Source organism: Stegostoma tigrinum, chromosome 18, assembly GCF_030684315.1.
Source record: "Stegostoma tigrinum isolate sSteTig4 chromosome 18, sSteTig4.hap1, whole genome shotgun sequence".
Lineage (NCBI taxonomy): Eukaryota > Metazoa > Chordata > Chondrichthyes > Orectolobiformes > Stegostomatidae > Stegostoma > Stegostoma tigrinum.
In genome coordinates, this window is record NC_081371.1 from 3,151,913 (window position 1) to 3,168,733 (window position 16,821).

A 16,821-nucleotide genomic window follows, 5' to 3' on the forward strand; every position below is an offset into this window, starting at 1 on the left:
CTCTTCAGGAACTGGACTGATGTTTGCATGGCATCATTAGGGGCCTGAATTATTGAAGAAATCCTAAGAAAGTGGCTTAATATTAGTGAGTGGGAATCTCTACAGTTCAGCAAGATGCAGGGTGGAAAAGAAAACAGAAGAATGAGTTGAGATTTTTTTGGGAGTGGCGGGGGGAAGGGTGCGGAAAAGAAGTGTGTAGTTCCATTGCCACATGTCCCCTCAGGCATTGACATCGACCAGTGTTTACAAGGGGTTTTTCAATAGCTTGGGCAACAACATGATTTGTCCATCCTGGTCCCCTGCTCAAAATCTGTATAACGTGTCTGACTTCCAGAGCAGCTGACAAGGCTACACTGGCTTGTTAGTGTTGAATGCAGGTGAATGAAAGAACAGACACATAGGTAGACACAACGCGGCAGGGTCAAGTATTTTCTTTTTATTATTTAAGATTTAGTTTCGAATCTGAAGAGGTACAATTTTTTTTAGTTTTAGCGTCGAGGTTAACCACACTCTCTTCAAATACTGCACGATGTCCAGAACCTACAGGTTACTTGAAGCGGCAGGCAGAGTTTCAAGAAATTGTGCTCCTGATGAATCAAGTGACCCCCAATGCAGTGCTATCCCAGAGCTCCCATTCCAGTGAATTTTAAATGCCAAGAGAGACAGACAGACACAGAGAAAGACAGATAAAGAAATGAGTATATACCACTCTGTGTTCAGCAGTTCTTTTATTGTTGTCTAGGTATTAAATTTGTGAATGCTTTTTAAAACATATCTCTTGTATTATTTAAGCTAAAGTCAAAATTAAAAAATCAAATCGTTTTAGTCAACTCATCCACTCCTCAGCTACATGCCCATTTATTACCACGAATCAAAATGCTTACCCAGCATGCCATACTCCTGCTGACCACAAAGTCAAACTCTTAATTATACATGAAGGATGAACTTTGATACCAGCTCTCCTGTATGTATGTTAGTGTGCAATTTTCACACACAACTTTTTTGTGAATTTGACTGCAATGTGAGGCATAATTTTATATTGCAAAAGGTACAGGCACAATAGGCCAAATGGCTTTGTTTGATGCTGTATTATTCTATTATTTTAGGCAGCTCTTGTAGATCAGACACTGGTCAGCAGGAGGCACAACAGCCCACCCAAGGCGGGGGATGGGGGGGGGGGGGGGGGGGGGGGGGGGAGGGAGGAGGAGGAGGACGACGACAGAATGCTGTCAAAAGACTGGTGAGCAGAAAAATCTCCCGGTAATTCTAACATAATGCTGCGATTGCATTGCATCGGGCACTGATCAGGAACTGAGACTGTTTGGACTGAGGGAGAGAGGAAAAAGAAAAAGAGAAAGACAGAAGGAGAGAGAAGAAGGGAGTAATTCAGTTTTCCTTAGTGACGATCCAATGTAGAGCTCTGTAGAAGATCTGTGGGGGTTTTGTTGGGGGGTCTGAAGGTGCTCTGGAAGCCTGGAGGTGGAGAGTGGAAGTTGCCTGGGTTGGAGGGTGGAGGGTAAGGGGTCCAGCCAGCTCTGTGTAAGGGGATCTGTGTGTTGAAGGGGTTACTGTGCCCTGTCTGTGCTGCTGTGGGGCCGTCCATTTCTGTCAGTGTCTGAAGCGACTTCAGCCAATGTGGAGGGTTTTCGTCCTGCAGAGTATCTAAACTGTTCCCCGTAGATGCTGGGACACCTGCGGAGAGAGCAGACAACATGTTGGTACTGTTGCAACACCTGAATGCTTAATAATACAATTTTTGGTGAAATATAATTCTCAGACGCCATTTCAACCATCATATCCATTGCAGCTCTGTGAGTTTGTCATTTGTCCTAAAAACAAATCCTTCAAGCAAACATAAATTTCTCTGCCATTTTTGAAGAGCCAAACATATTTGATGTGTTATTTTTAAAAATAACATTCCTACAGCTTCTTTGCCAGTTGTTTAAGAGGCATCTCCTCTGGCCACTAATTCTTCTGCTCAGTGGTGAGTGGAGTTCCACAGGGCTCTGTCCTTGGGCCTCTACTGTTTGTAATTTTTATTAATGACTTGGACGAGGGAATTGAAGGATGGGTCAGCAAGTTTGCAGACGACACAAAGGTTGGAGGTGTCGTTGACAGTGTAGAGGGCTGTTGTAGGCTGCAGCGGGACATTGACAGGATGCAGAGATGGGCTGAGAGGTGGCAGATGGAGTTCAACCTGGATAAATGCGAGGTGATGCATTTTGGAAGGTCGAATTTGAAAGCTGAGTACAGGATTAAGGATAGGATTCTTGGCAGCGTGGAGGAACAGAGGGATCTTGGTGTGCAGATACATAGATCCCTTAAAATGGCCACCCAAGTGGACAGGGTTGTTAAGAAAGCATATGGTGTTTTGGCTTTCATTAACAGGGGGATTGAGTTTAAGAGTCGTGAGATCTTGTTGCAGCTCTACAAGACTTTGGTTAGACCGCACTTGGAATACTGCGTCCAGTTCTGGGCGCCCTATTATAGGAAAGATGTGGATACTTTGGAGAGGGTTCAGAGGAGGTTTACCAGGATGCTGCCTGGACTGGAGGGCTTATTTAATGAAGAGAGGTTGACTCAGCTCGGTCTCTTTTCATTGGAGAAAAGGAGGAGGAGAGGGGACCTAATTGAGGTATACAAGATAATGAGAGGCATAGATAGAGTTGATAGCCAGAGACTATTTCCCAGGGCAGAAATGGCTAGCACGAGGGGTCATAGTTTTAAGCTGGTTGGTGGAAAGTATCAAGGGGATGTCAGAGGCAGGTTCTTTACGCAGAGAGTTGTGAGAGCATGGAATGCGTTGCCAGCAGCAGTTGTGGAAGCAAGGTCATTGGGGTCATTTAAGAGACTGCTGGACATGTATATGGTCACAGAAATTTGAGGGTGCATACATGAGGATCAATGGTCGGCACAACATTGTGGGCTGAAGGGCCTGTTCTGTGCTGTACTGTTCTATGTTCTAGGAAGAACAGTTCTCTTCCTTTATTCAAATCTACAGTTCTAAAACACTTCATGAAATTACACTAGTCATAATGGGAACAGCAAATGCTGGAGAATCCAAGATACAAAGTGTGGAGCTGGATGAACACAGCAGGCCAAGCAGCAGCTGCTTGTGTTCATCCAGCTCCACACTTTGTTATCTATGAAATTACACTAACTCACTTTGCTCTGAAACAGACACAACATCTAGAGTCTCTCAATAGAGTTGGGAATTTTAATCGAGTTTTTATTAAAGTGGACAAAGCCTTGCTGCCCATTGCCCACTCCAATGATTGAAGTCATACAAGTAGTTAGGGCATAATCTTTTACTTCAGCTGCATGATAGAATCTGAAAAGGAATGAAGCAACTGAAGGGATAGAGGATGGTTCAAACAACTTAGTTAAAAAAGGAAGTTAATTTTTAAAAAAAGTAGCACCTTTGAAAATAATCAATATAACAAACACTAAATTAGGAGAGTGTAGAATATCAGCAAATCGAGGTGATTCAGGAAGGATTAAGAAATTAGAATGAGGATGAGAACATCAATTTGTGATACTGTGCAGTTTCTGAGGAACACCTGATGGGCGAGAAAGATGAATGCTGAGTGATTCCAAATTTGGAGGGAACAGGTGTGTTCTGGTTTGCCTCTTTTTAATGCTCGAGAGGTGGCAGCGGGTCAGGGTTACAGAACACAGGCTGCATAGCAACAGGCTTGGTCTAAGCATGTGTCAAGCAAGTTGATTCTTGACAGGTTGGAGATTTGAGGGACCCTCGTACCATGGAGAGCCAAATGAATAGAAGGGGTTTAAAGGAATGCAGATCCAATGCTGGTAAGTGGGACTAGATTAATATAGGATATCTAGTCAGCATGGATGAGTTGGGCTGAAGGGTCTGTTTCCATGCTGTACAGCTGACTCTAAAGGAGTCTGGTTTGCTTTCAAGCAGTCAGAACTCAAGGAGGATCCAAATCAGTATGGCAACAACCCTGAGCCACTAATGAAACCAGAGATATTGAGCTAGGAAGAACAGTCACACAAATCGAGACTTGGCCTGCTTCGACTGATCGCTAATGAGAGGGAATTCAACAGAAAAGAGATCAAGGATCTAATCGCACACTTTTGGTGTATTTGGCAATATTAATCTGTTAAATAAAATCATAAAACAGGATGGTCTTGTTATCTATTGAAATACAAAATAGACCTTTTGTGGCTTCTGCACTTTCCAACATTTCAGTCAGCGAACTTGGGAAAAAAAAATCACTGATTGCAAATTGCTTTGAGGAAAATGGTGAGAAGTGTGCTAGACAGCTTAAAGCAGTTTCCCAATATTTACTCTTTATCCACACTGGGGACAGCTTTACAATAACGATCGACTCAATATTCTGTAGTCACAAAGTTGTGCCCGTCACTGATACAAGTAAGGGAAAATTTCCCTCAAAACAAAGGGAAGCAGATGTAGGGCCGAGGTCAGGAGGAACTTCTTCCACCAAAGGGTTGTGAATCTGTGCAATTCCCTGCCCAGTGAAGCAGTTGAAGCTACCTCGCTGAGTGTTTTTAAGGCAAGGCTAGATAAATTTTTGAACAGTAAAGGAATTAAGGGTTATGGTGAGCGGGTGGGTAAGTGAGTCTCAAAAAGATCAGCCATGATCTTATTAAATGGCAGGGCAGGCTCAAGGGGCCAGATGGCCTGCTCCTGCTTAGTTCTTAAGTAAATATGCCATGTTCTTCAACTGATGTCTCCAGGTTTAATGTACTGGTAAATAATAGACAGTACACTTGAGTTTCCACCAGTACTGTACCTATGTTGGACAGTGACAGCCCTGTCCCCATTAGTACTGTATGCCAGTGTTACACTATGTCCCTAGTAGCATCATACTCCACTATGACTACACAACTAAATACACAAGAGAAATCTGAATTAGAATTTACAATCTAAATGTGGTTTACACTGTTCAGGTTAATACAGTAGGAAAATGCTATGCATCCATTATAATCCACTAAAATCGTAGTGGTAGCACAATTAAATAATAGAAAAGGAAATTTTATTAGTGTCCTCTTTTTAAACTAGAACCTCATTGATGAGAAGCCACATTGCAAACACAGAACTCAAGATTTCAAGCCATAGACTGGCTGGTAGCAAAACCAAAGAACAGTATTGAGCTTAAGATCTTAACTCAGTAGAACTAGGAGGAGTTCCTGAATTCACTTATGAAACCTGGCAAACAGAGGCTTATGGGTTTATAGTAAGGCTCTGGCTATTCCTTTCATTCAAGTGAACCATCATTTGTCCCAGTTGAGAACAATTAAAATAGGGAAATATTGATGGCAATTTCTCAATTAACAGAATAAGCATTGGAAAGATGGAGAAGCAACTGATCAGACAGTCTTAATGTTAGTGGCAAAGAAATTAATGAGTTCCGAACATTTCTTGTTGGAGATGAATGTGGAAATGAAGGGGAAAGAGGATATTAAGATGGCAATTGATAGTCCAAACAGAACCTGGAGTTCCAGGTTCTCTCTGGAATAGGGTACAACTGTAGTGGACAGCCCAATACTAGTTTATGTGGTTTAAACAGATCTGATAATATACGAGTAAAGCACTTGTCTTCTATTATAGATATGTAATCTATGCCATTTGCCCTCAAGGGTGCAGAGATGAGGGCTGTAGGAGGAGTAAACAGCTGAGCTGAGACACAATGATTTTAGGAAGACACTAGAGCAAAGATAGAGGAGAGGGTGCAGTCGAGGAAATCAGAAGCGGCAGCTTTAGACTCAAAACTTCGTCTCTCTCCCACCCCCATTTGTGCTGCCAGACCCATTGAGCTTCTTCAACAATTCCTGTTCTGCGTCAGATATTGGGGGGTACATTCAGCACGTACAAAATTCAACTCTACTGGAAGAGAATACAAAATTTCAAAGGCTGTATTGGGAGACAATGGTGATCACTTGTCCCACACTTGAATAAAAGAACCATAGAACTGTAAAGCACATTAATAGAAATGAAAAAGGATTGCGCCAAGACTGATTGGATCCAAACCAATTGTAAATGAAGCACTTAGCATGACAGTGTCACCGGTAATGTGCTGGCATGCTCAACAGATCTTTAAAATCAGAGCACACTTGCAGCAAGGCATTTCCAGTGCGAGCAGCAAAAAAAAGCACAGCTTGCAGTATCTGCACTGATACTACACGAGCTGCAATGTTCAGAGTACCACTGACATGAAACTGAGGCAGGAGATTGCCAGAGTTTCAGTGTTTGGTTGTGATCAGAGAAACACATGGAATGACCAGGGGAACTTGCTGCAAGTTAATCTGTTAGCACTTGATGCACAAGGATACACTATTTCCTTCAGTGACGTCTCAAGTGTATCCCTTCCTCTCTCAAGCAAACTTAAACATCAAGATTCATCACTTCTGAACAATTCTCCACTCTGCTGTTCCAAATGACAGGAATTTGAAACACTGATTAAAAATATGGTGCTGTACTCATTGTGAAAAAATGACAGACATCGTGCAGTGGACATTACAGTTATTCCATGAAAGTGACAACAGAACCACAACTTAAACACAATTGCTAATCAGGTATGCCACATTAAAGCAGCAAACAATGTGTCAGTTAGCAAATTCACAATATGGTTTTGGACAAACAGATAGGGACTAGTAAAATCGAGAGGCAGTACAACAGGTAAATTATTTCTGTGTGTGGGGGAAGGGAGAGGGAGACATTAGATGTTTACTATAGCAACCCCTGCTATGCTTGATTCTTCCTCAGCACAAAATTCTGAACCACAAAAAACTTCACCTTGGGAGTGGGAGATCAAGGGGGAAACATGATTAAGGTACATAAGATTATGGTGGATTTGGATAAGGGAGACAAAGAAAGGCATTGCTACGACGTACAAGAATGAGGGCTCACAGATTAAAGTTTTGGGGAAAAAAGTGTAAAGGGATATGCAGATGAAGGGAAGAACATTTTAAGCAGTGAATGGTAACAATTTGGAAATCATTGAAGGCATTGGAGGATGAAGTAATCAATTATTTCAAAAGTAAGTTGGACCGGCAAACAAGGGAAAGAACCTTGCTGGGTATGGTGGTGAATCGAGGCAATGGGATTGGCTGGATTGCTGGACAGCCAGCATGCACTCGACTGTGTGATTGTTCTCCTGCTGTGACTCCATGTCCAGGATCACTGACAGGGCAGACCTGTTGGGGCTTACCCATTTGGTATCTGATAAAATCACTTGGGTTTGTAAAACACTATTCTGATTTGACCAACACCGAAAAACAGCCACAGATTCAATTCATTCCACTGTCCCCTGCCACCCATGCAGGCTGACCTGAAGGACTGGGATGCGGTGGAGGAGGGTGGGCAGCACAGCAGGTTCCACCTTGTGAGGGGGCTATGTTACAATCCTCTTGCTATCAAACTCCTATCAACTGTAAAGTACTGCAAAGCAGAGTCAAAGTTGCATGGCCTGAGAATCCCACTGCTAGGATGAAGAAGCTGCCTTCTGCTGAAACTGAAAAATTGGATTATTTCCCCACAATAGTATTGAGTTAAGCCCAAGTAAACTGTGCTCTAAAGACTCTAAGATTGACATTTCAGTTGTAAGTGAGCAACTCTATGATTGCACTTCACCACACCCACTGAAAACTTCACCTCTGTCCTGTTTGAGTTTTTGCATGCAAAGTAAACTCAACACCTGGGCCACCATTAATTTTGCTATTCCACAAATACTTTAATAACACATTCAAACCCATCAACTTAACATTTCTTCCTGTGATCTTTATGATTTGTGTCCGAGAGCCTTCAAAACAATGCCATGACGCTGTTAGCAATGGCTTAGCTGATGGGATTGAAAGCAAGGTCAATATTAAGGTGACCGCAGCTGAAATCACTGCAGAAAGGAGAATTTGCTCAAAATCTAACCTGCCTATCCACGACCACTAGACCCATTAGCTATCAGAGCTGGATTTCATTGCCACAAACCATCTGCTCTCAAGGTAACTTCTGCAATCTCTGGATAAGTTTCCAATTTTCAAAAACATGGGATAATCATGCTATTTATAGGCATTGTTCCTACAACATTAAACACAAACAGATGCAGGAATCAAACAGGTAGCAACAAAACTATACTGAATGCCCTAAAACACCTAACCGCCACTAAGACCAATTTTCAAATTTCAGTGCCAAACAGAAGAGCTGATGTTCGCATTTACAAAGTGGAATTTTGGGGTCACTGTAGGAAATATGGAGTCAATCTGAAAAATAGCAAGGTTCTTCGTATAATAAGATAAATGCCCAATCAATTCCAACACAAGGGAGAAAACTTAGCTAGTAACAACTTCCCTAAACTGTACAACAACCTCAAGGGCAAGAATGGAAATCGCGAAGCTGCTGCGGGAAAGAAAAAAGCTAAGGACCCACACACCAAAATAATCCCATTGTACGCTGCAAATAAAATTTATGGGGCTTATTGGCCAGGACAATGGAGTAAAAACTGGGCACAGTGTTGTTACCTTTTACATGCATCAGAGAAAGAAAAATGGCATTAATGAGTGCATCATTGGAATTTCTGCCCGAAAAAGGAATTTTGAAACTGTGGCGCGCAAGATGGGTTCTTGGCGCTGTGGGCAAGGCAGGAATGGCAGCCAAGGAGCATAAGGCAGCATTTTGATCCATTTATTTGTTCTCTTGTTAGTCGGTACAGTCATTTGTTCTTGCCTGATTGATGACACCACTGCTTTCTTCAAAGCAGATTTAGCAGATTAAAGAACTTTCCCTTGCTCAACAACTCTTTCCTAGCCCCATCAAAATTTTCACTCTGGGATGATAAGCAGTCTGAAATATTAAAATAACATCATATCACGTAACGTTTGGGCAAAATCCTGGCCTGGATTGTGTATCCATTCTGTTATACCTCTGACGATAATCCATAACAAATTTGGAATTTCATTCTGATGGATGTTCAAGATGATTTTCCATAGATTACCCATTCTAACCTTTGTTGCAATGGGTGGGGGATGATTTCAATTGGTCTGGAATGGAATCACTGATGGATTTATGCATTCACATGACATGGACAGAAGTGGCAGCCAAAATAAAGGAAATTATACACTGCCCCATCATGAGAAGCAAGGTCAATTAGACTGGGGCAAGAAGGGATCATTGGGTTCACCCATGTCTTTAGTCCCAGTACTGAAACAAATTTATTGCATCAAATAGGTTTCTCTTGAAACAAGATGGCTGGAAAGCAACTTAATATACAACCCTTTAAAAAGGTTTTGATACAGTAGACAGAATGTAATTTTACAACTTGTGCAGAAGAGCAAAACTAGTGGTCATCAATATTAGATGGACACCACTTAAGTACAAAAAATTTGAAACTGACTGTTGCAAGGAAAAGCCAAGGTGACCAATACAGATGCTTTTAAGGAGATAACACTATGCCGGACGAACACAGCAGGCCAAGCAGCAGAGGAGCAGGAAGGTTTGATGTTTCAGATCGGGACCCTTCTTCAGAGTTCTGCTTGGCCTGCTGTGTTCATCCGGCTTCACACCGTGTTAGCTCAGATTCTCCAGCATTGGCAGTTCCTACTATCTCTGCTTTTAAGGAGACTCTGTTTAAATATTTGACTGGGAGAGCAATGTTGAGGCCTTTGTTTTGGAGAGAGAATTGAAGGAAGGCTCAACCGGAGCATAAATAGACTGGTTAGGATGAATTGCCCTATTCCATTCGATTCTACAAATTTCTTCAAATGCTTCAGACAATTTTCACTATTTGCACAATTTGCAGTAAAATAAGCAGCTTCATATCTGAGAAACAAGTAAGCAGGCAGAGAAGGGTTGATTTTCTCTCTCTAAACACTTGAATTTTGGTTGTTGCATTATGGAAGGAGCCAAACAGCCATTGACTGAATTTGCTGCAGGTCAAGTCACTGTAATCTAATGTTGCTTATTCTTCTCTCTCACAGGACAAGGCAATCCCAAGCATATCAGCTGTCAACTCTAGTTGGACAGTTCATGATAAGAATCAATTCAAATATATAGCAACTTGGACACAGGAGCAGCTGCGATTAAAAAAGGCAGAATTTCCCAAATATGAACCCCAAAGGGAAATTTAAAACTCAACTCCTGAATTGCATTTTCTGGCAGTATTGGCGAACTACACAAACTCTCAAATTCATGACACAGAATTGACAGATACATCCTAAAAGCCAAACAACTTCTTGTTCAGGCCTCAGCAAACAGTATTCAGCAAAAGAACAAGGTTTCAGAGGCCCTGCAATTTATTTGACAAAAGTTCTAAATGGATGGTTCTGTGTTCTAGAACGTGATGAGTCAGGAGGGGACAAGATCGACTGAGGAGTAAAATGAAGAATGGTCTATTTGGATGCTGTATATTGCACGTGATTCTACAGAGATTTGAATGTTCCAAAGAGAGTTAACAAGTTCTGCCCATGTCCTGCAGCCTCACATTTTGTTCCTTCACCTGAAATTTTGATAAGCCTTAGATGAGAAATACATTGCTATACTCGAATTCTTTTTCGATAGACTTCTTTCCACAACTTTCAGATATTGCTGGCTCATACAAACTAATAACAGTGAACTTGGTCATTATGCTGGCTTTTTCAAAGAGTAAATAAGACAAACCCCCTGCCCATTCACTTCACAAAAGCAAAAAAAATTCTCAAATTCATATCTAATTTCCTTTTCAAAAGTGATTCTGTCAAATTCTGAATGTGAGAAGGCTATTTTACTCGAGAGGCATAACCACCATTCCAAATTTGCCCAAACTTTGCTCTTCCTAAATATGCTTCACTGTAGGGGATTATTTTGCAAACTACATGAAGTCCAGTACAATACCCTAGTTTGGGTGGAATTAATTCAGAACTGACTAAAGACAGAAACTAGCTAGTTTGCCTGACCCTGCCATATAATCAATAACCAGAAGAGAACCCACATAAAACTCATCAAAACTGAATAGAATGAGTGAAGAATATATAAATTTGAGAAGTTACTGTTTAGTATCTTGGCTGCTACACAGATTGAGCTGCTTGGAGGGAGGTGATGAGATTAGGAAATGATAGTAAGTCAAACACTTGACAATACAATAATCTCAATACTCAGTTGCATGACCTACGCACGTGAATATGACCCTTTTGTATAGTTGTTGACAAAACTAAGATGAACAGCAGAGGGCAAATGGTTCTTCCTTGTTGCATGGGCTTGACTTCCCTACTTAATTTATTATCTACCAAAATGGTGTGTAGCAGTTGAAAGTTCCAAACATCATTACTGAAATATCAGTAATACACAGAGAGCAGCTATTGTGATGGGTTTGATTGGTCAGAATAGCATCAGAACAGCCAACAGCCATTAGCTCCATTCACACAGTGGGCCAGTATGGATAGAATGCCAAGGAATAAGGCGTCTGGGGAGCACAGGGAGTAGTGGCGGCAGGACCGTGAAGCCGGTCATGAATGGAAAGTGTTCTAGATGGATGGATCTGGAAAACCTCATGCTATGAATCACGAGCAACTGTGGCAATTGATGAATGCAGAAGTTTTGCACAACTGCTGGGTTTAAAATAATAGAAGCTGCATGAAAACATTGGTACCTCATCAGCGACTGAATTCTAAACTTCATTAAAAAAGTTTTGTATTGAATTGAGGTAGTTGTGTCTTATCCACAGAGTGTTGTCACTTGAAGCTGGGCTGAAGGCTGTGACTAAGTGGAAAGACTTTAAGTGAAGCATTGATTCCCACAGGAATCGGTGTTAACACTCGAGTTAGGTTCCATACAACAATCCTTAGAATAAGTTAAAATGTACACATGAACCCACTAAGCTGAATTACAGCACTGTCTGTACCTAAAATATTGTAAATGCCCACACTGGTGAATGAACTAATTGGCAAGATAAAACAAATTCAAAATAAACAAAATCTAAATTTCTGTAACATTACATTGCCCAGACTCCATCTAGTGGCACCAGTGCAGATCTCGGAATCTCCACTCAAGTTCTGGAGGGAAGCAAGGACCAAGGGGCAGAGCCAATACTGAAGGGAAAACTAGACCTGAAAACGAAGAATTACTAAAACTAAAGAACTGCAGATGCTGGACTAAAAGCCAAGAACTAAGATAAGAGAATGAGTCCCAGAAGGAACAATATGGTCTGATGAGGAGGCAAGGGCCAAAGGGGAGGTCAGGAAGCAAGCCCTAGAGGAAGGTAAAACACTTTGCCCACACCCACGTCTGGCATGGAGGTAGGGCAGGACAGGACTAGATGCTGATTAGATATTGCGACAGATACAGACAATGCACAAATGATGCAATAATTTAAAAACAAATGATGCAAAACAAAAAGAATGAAGGATATTAAAACAAAAAGTAATGTCAAGCAGGGCCCTCTATATCTGTAATCTGCCTGGTCTACACCTGAAAAACATTTTCTACTATAATTAGTGCAGTGGTTAAAACTGACCCACGCTGTGTCAGCTATTTTGAGGATGACGAGCAAAGACATGTTCTGACAAAGAAGCATTCAGACAAGTGTGCAGTTAGTTACCGTTAAAAGACCCCATTTCTAAAATGGATCCAAAATGAGTGAGGTAACTAATCTGAAACATTAATTCCACTTCTCTCTTGATACATGTTGCGTGACATGCTGAGTACTTCCAGCATTAGTCAAGAATGGCTGCATTGCCGTCATTGATTTTGTACAAATTTGGCAATACGATTGTTAAACAATGAAAAATGGATAGAGACGCAAAACAAGAGATTTTAAAAAAGCCGAAAGAAACACAGCCACATATCTGGCAAGGGAGGAGGAGACAGACACACTGAGGAGTCACCACCCAAAGGTTGACCACTCCCGAACAGAGGTTCCGAGAAATCATTTCGTCAGTTTGGGGTCAGACTGTTACCTGTTCAGCCGTGCTGCCAATCCCAGACTGAAACAAAACAATAGCCAGCTGGATGAACCAGTGACTCGAAAACTGCATGCGACCAATTGCAACACCAGGTGGTAAGAAGCTGAAAAATCTCTACTCGTCCGTACTTCCATTCAATGTTCTGCTGTAAATAGTTCAGGCTAAGCTGTATTCATAAATTTACAGCCAAGATGCAGTTTGCATGTTGATATTGTCTTCTGTTTGGCTCTACTGCAGATGCAGACTCAAGAAGGCAAATCAAAAGGCTCGAGTATACCAAATTTGAATTGCTAGCAAAAATCTTTGCAGTAATTGCTGGAGGGGAGGCCTTGCAACATGAATTAGAATATTTGAAAGAGAGTATTTTCTAACAACTCCCTTTGATATTGAAAGTAAAGGTCAACTCTTCAGCACTGCTGTATGTCAGGAGCATAACTACAGATGGATCATGATGGCCATCTTTAATAAAGCCAGCTTATTAATGTTGGAAAAGTCTTCCCACACCTAATTGGTACATTTTTCAGGCCTTGCAATCAGAGAATGGGGCAGCCAAGGTAAACTAGACGATTACATAATGCACATTAAACAGAGCCATTTACGTACAAAAGGATTTTAAGAAAGTTAGCACCTCACACAATGTCCAAAAGCACTTTGCAAACATGGTAATTCTTGTACTGTGGAAATCCAAACAATTTGTACCCAAGTTTCACAGACAGCACTGATACAATGATAAGCTTACAGCTTTAATGAGACTGGAGAGCTAAATACTGCAAATACTTCTAAACCATGCAGCAATGAGACCTCATCAACTTAAAAGGCTTGACAGGGTTCTGGTTAACTTACTCTGGAAGGTTGGGCAGAACAGTGCAACACTTCCTCAATAGTACACTGTGTTAGCCTAGGATATGTTCAAGTTTCCAGGGTGGAATTTGAAACAATAATTCAATAAACCTTTTATGTACCAGCAATAGCCATGGCTGATGTCAAAGTTTAGTGAGTATACATCTTCAGCAAGCTTTAGCTTTGGTCTATCCTTGAGCCTCAATACTTGTCAGAAGGAAGTTGCTTTCTATAAAGGACAGTAATGCTTCTTAACCAAATTTGACTGAACCCAAGACAGTTTCTGTATGGTTACATTTAAAGCAGCCGAGCAAGTTTCCTTCAATTGTACAAGGTGCCCGTTACAGAATTTCTGAAGGCTACTGTAGTTCAGCTTTAGTCCCTCCATTCTCAACTCAGTTCCAGTTTGAGTAAGTGGAAAGTCAGTGATAGCACAGGAAGCAAGAGAGTATGGGGGGGGGGGGGGGGGGGGGGGGAAAGGACATTATGAGCATTTCATGGAATAGTGACCCAATACCTCCAAATGAAGCCAAGACTATTCCAATGAGTGGCAGACCTGAACCCAGCCGGCCTTTCACATCAGCTCAAATATCCCCTCCTGCCGGAGCAGAAAGGTTGGAACAGAAGTCTCTAAACCTCTTGCAGATTACTTCATAAAGTTATGACACTTCACTGTAAACAATGACCAGAAACCCAACAGTGAACTGAACAACTGATTCAATGCTTCATGCACTACAAATTGCTCAGTCAAAACGACCCTAAACACATGGGGATTCAGTCAGGACTGGTTTGAACCTGGTTCACTGACAGGACACTTTCTAACACCAGGAAATCACAAAGATGACTGAGGATAAAGGTAACAGGAGTAGAAGCTACACTTTCTGCAGCATTACTCATCTGATCCCAGCAACACCCAAAAATGATGGCTACAGATTCCAATTTCAAAGCTGAACATCAAAATCTGTGATCATTCTGCCCGTCAGTATGGCTTCTTTATATTTGGTTATAGTTCAAGTTTGAACCAGTGGATCCAGACTGGGTCTGCACAGGGGTAAAAGGAGTGAGCTGAATGGAGATGATCTGTTGGCCTCACCTGTTATAATTGCTGGGTCCATCCAGCCACTCCCACTCTCCCAGTTCAGGCTGGTGCTGTTGGATGAGGTTGGTGCTGCATGGTTCACTGAAGAGCAGGAAGCAGCATTTGGTAGTCCCCCAAAATTGATGTTAATATTTGGTAACAGTGCCCGTAGACCATCCTGCCACTCTTTCACATTTAAACTTGCCACATTACTGCTGCTGTCTGAAAAAAATAAAATAAAATAAAAGGAAAAGCAAAAATTAACTGGGCATTGCCAGATTATTTTTGGACTTGTACTGGTCTTGACTCCATGCCACTTAAGGGGTCTTGTACTCACTAGTCCACATTCATTTGATTTGCTCACATTAAAAGGTGGCATTCCCATTATTAATACTAAGGTTCTCATATGTGCCATTGCCATGCTCACTGTTTCAGTTTTGCACTAGAGATCAATTGTTTGTCAATTCTCCATTTCATTAGGCTCACCATATTCTGCGCACTCAGTCTCCATAGGTTGTTGCATAATCCCTGGATCCCATTTCTATCCCTTCCACTGCAACACATTCACATTCCCTGCAGCCTGTTTCTAGTCTTGGTTACATGAAAATTGCTCTAGCCCAGTGTGAATTCTCACTTCCAAAAACCCCTTGGTCACAGACCTATCTAATAACAACAATAAAGATCCTCCCTGAATTCTAAGCCTTTGTTTACTTAAATCAACATATCTGCAGGCCACTGACATGACAAAGCCAGAAGCAAATGCAAAAAAACACATTTGAGGCAATTAGGAAGTCAAGTGGTTTCCTGTATAAACTTTGGGCTCTGCAGGTTGTAACATGCATTTTCTTTACAATATTCATTGAAACCAATTAAACATCCAACGCCAAGATTCATTCTATTAATTTGGCAATGTCACCATGTTTGGAAAAAGCAAATCACAGCTCCATCCAACAATTTCTTGATGTTCAAAGAAGGGATAGAAAGTAAGGAAAATAAATTCAGAGTGAGTATTGAAAGAAAAATCTTTACCACAAGGCCTGATTGTGAACAGAAAGTCCTGTCCATCGAATGACATTATCTCTAGTCACTCCTTTCTGTCCGCCTGTCAAACAGGGGCACAGCTTTGGAAATCCTACAAAATAATCTAATTTTAATCTGTTCAAATTATGTACACATTGGGATCAGTGTGTCAACACACCACCATTATTTCAATTTCATGATAGTTCAGTTACATCAAATTAACAATTGCTGATAATTTCATTATTTGTATTGCTCATCCACATGGGAGTTCTTGTGTTGTAGTTGTAATGTCACTACCTCTACATCAGGAGTCCCAGGATCAGGTATAACCTGCTACAGAAGTATGGTATAACATGTTTGAATAGGTTGGTTAGAAATATCTACAGCTCATCCACCCTATACACTTCCTCCCACAGATCAGCACCAAACGGGTTGATTGGGAGGGTAGGTATAGGTCAGCTGGTGCTGTTCTTCAATGCCTTATGGGAAATTAATTGAATTAAATTGAGTAAATATATCCCTTGAATAATAACACTGCCTCAGAGTTTGACCTTTCAGTTAAACTGTCTTCATTTTGCAATCCTTCCTTTGCATTAGTTAATCAATATATGCACATTTACCTCAATATTTATGCAGTCACTTTTAGCCTTAGTAGCTTGAGCCTTGCTTTCTAACTAGCTTATTTTATTGAAAATCGTTAATAGTTAGGAGGGGAGCTTTTGATCAAAGGCGATGGCACAGTGGCTTCAGAAAGGTCAAATTCAAATCCTGTAGATGCCATAAAACAGATTAAAAGTTATTAATTCAGTCACAAACTGCAGGTTCTGATATGATTTGGGTGAGACCTAAGTACTTAAGTAATTAATGAACACATTGCTTGGCTACAACAACCACAAGTATGTTTATCATCTAGAATAACAGTCAGAAGAAATAACTGAAGTCAGAGAACATAATTTATTTCTAAGAAC

At 41.2% G+C, this 16,821-nt stretch overlaps 1 protein-coding gene across 9 annotated transcripts in view; it reads right to left on the minus strand.

The window, feature by feature from the left end:
* Positions 1 to 422: 422 nt before the first annotated feature.
* Positions 423 to 16,821, minus strand: part of cnot4b (CCR4-NOT transcription complex, subunit 4b) — a 142,418-nt gene continuing 126,019 nt past the window's right edge. For 6 of the 9 annotated variants that reach the window (XM_048549542.2, XM_048549547.2, XM_048549545.2 and 3 more), the window contains 2 exons: positions 14,849 to 15,055; positions 423 to 1,692 (listed from right to left, as the gene is read on the minus strand). In XM_048549542.2, the coding sequence (XP_048405499.1) occupies positions 1,397 to 1,692; positions 14,849 to 15,055 (503 nt within the window). In that variant the 3' untranslated portion in view covers positions 423 to 1,396. The remainder of the gene's footprint in view (positions 1,693 to 14,848; positions 15,056 to 16,821) is intronic. The other 3 variants (XM_048549550.2, XM_048549549.2, XM_048549548.2) reach the window with 1 other exon arrangement.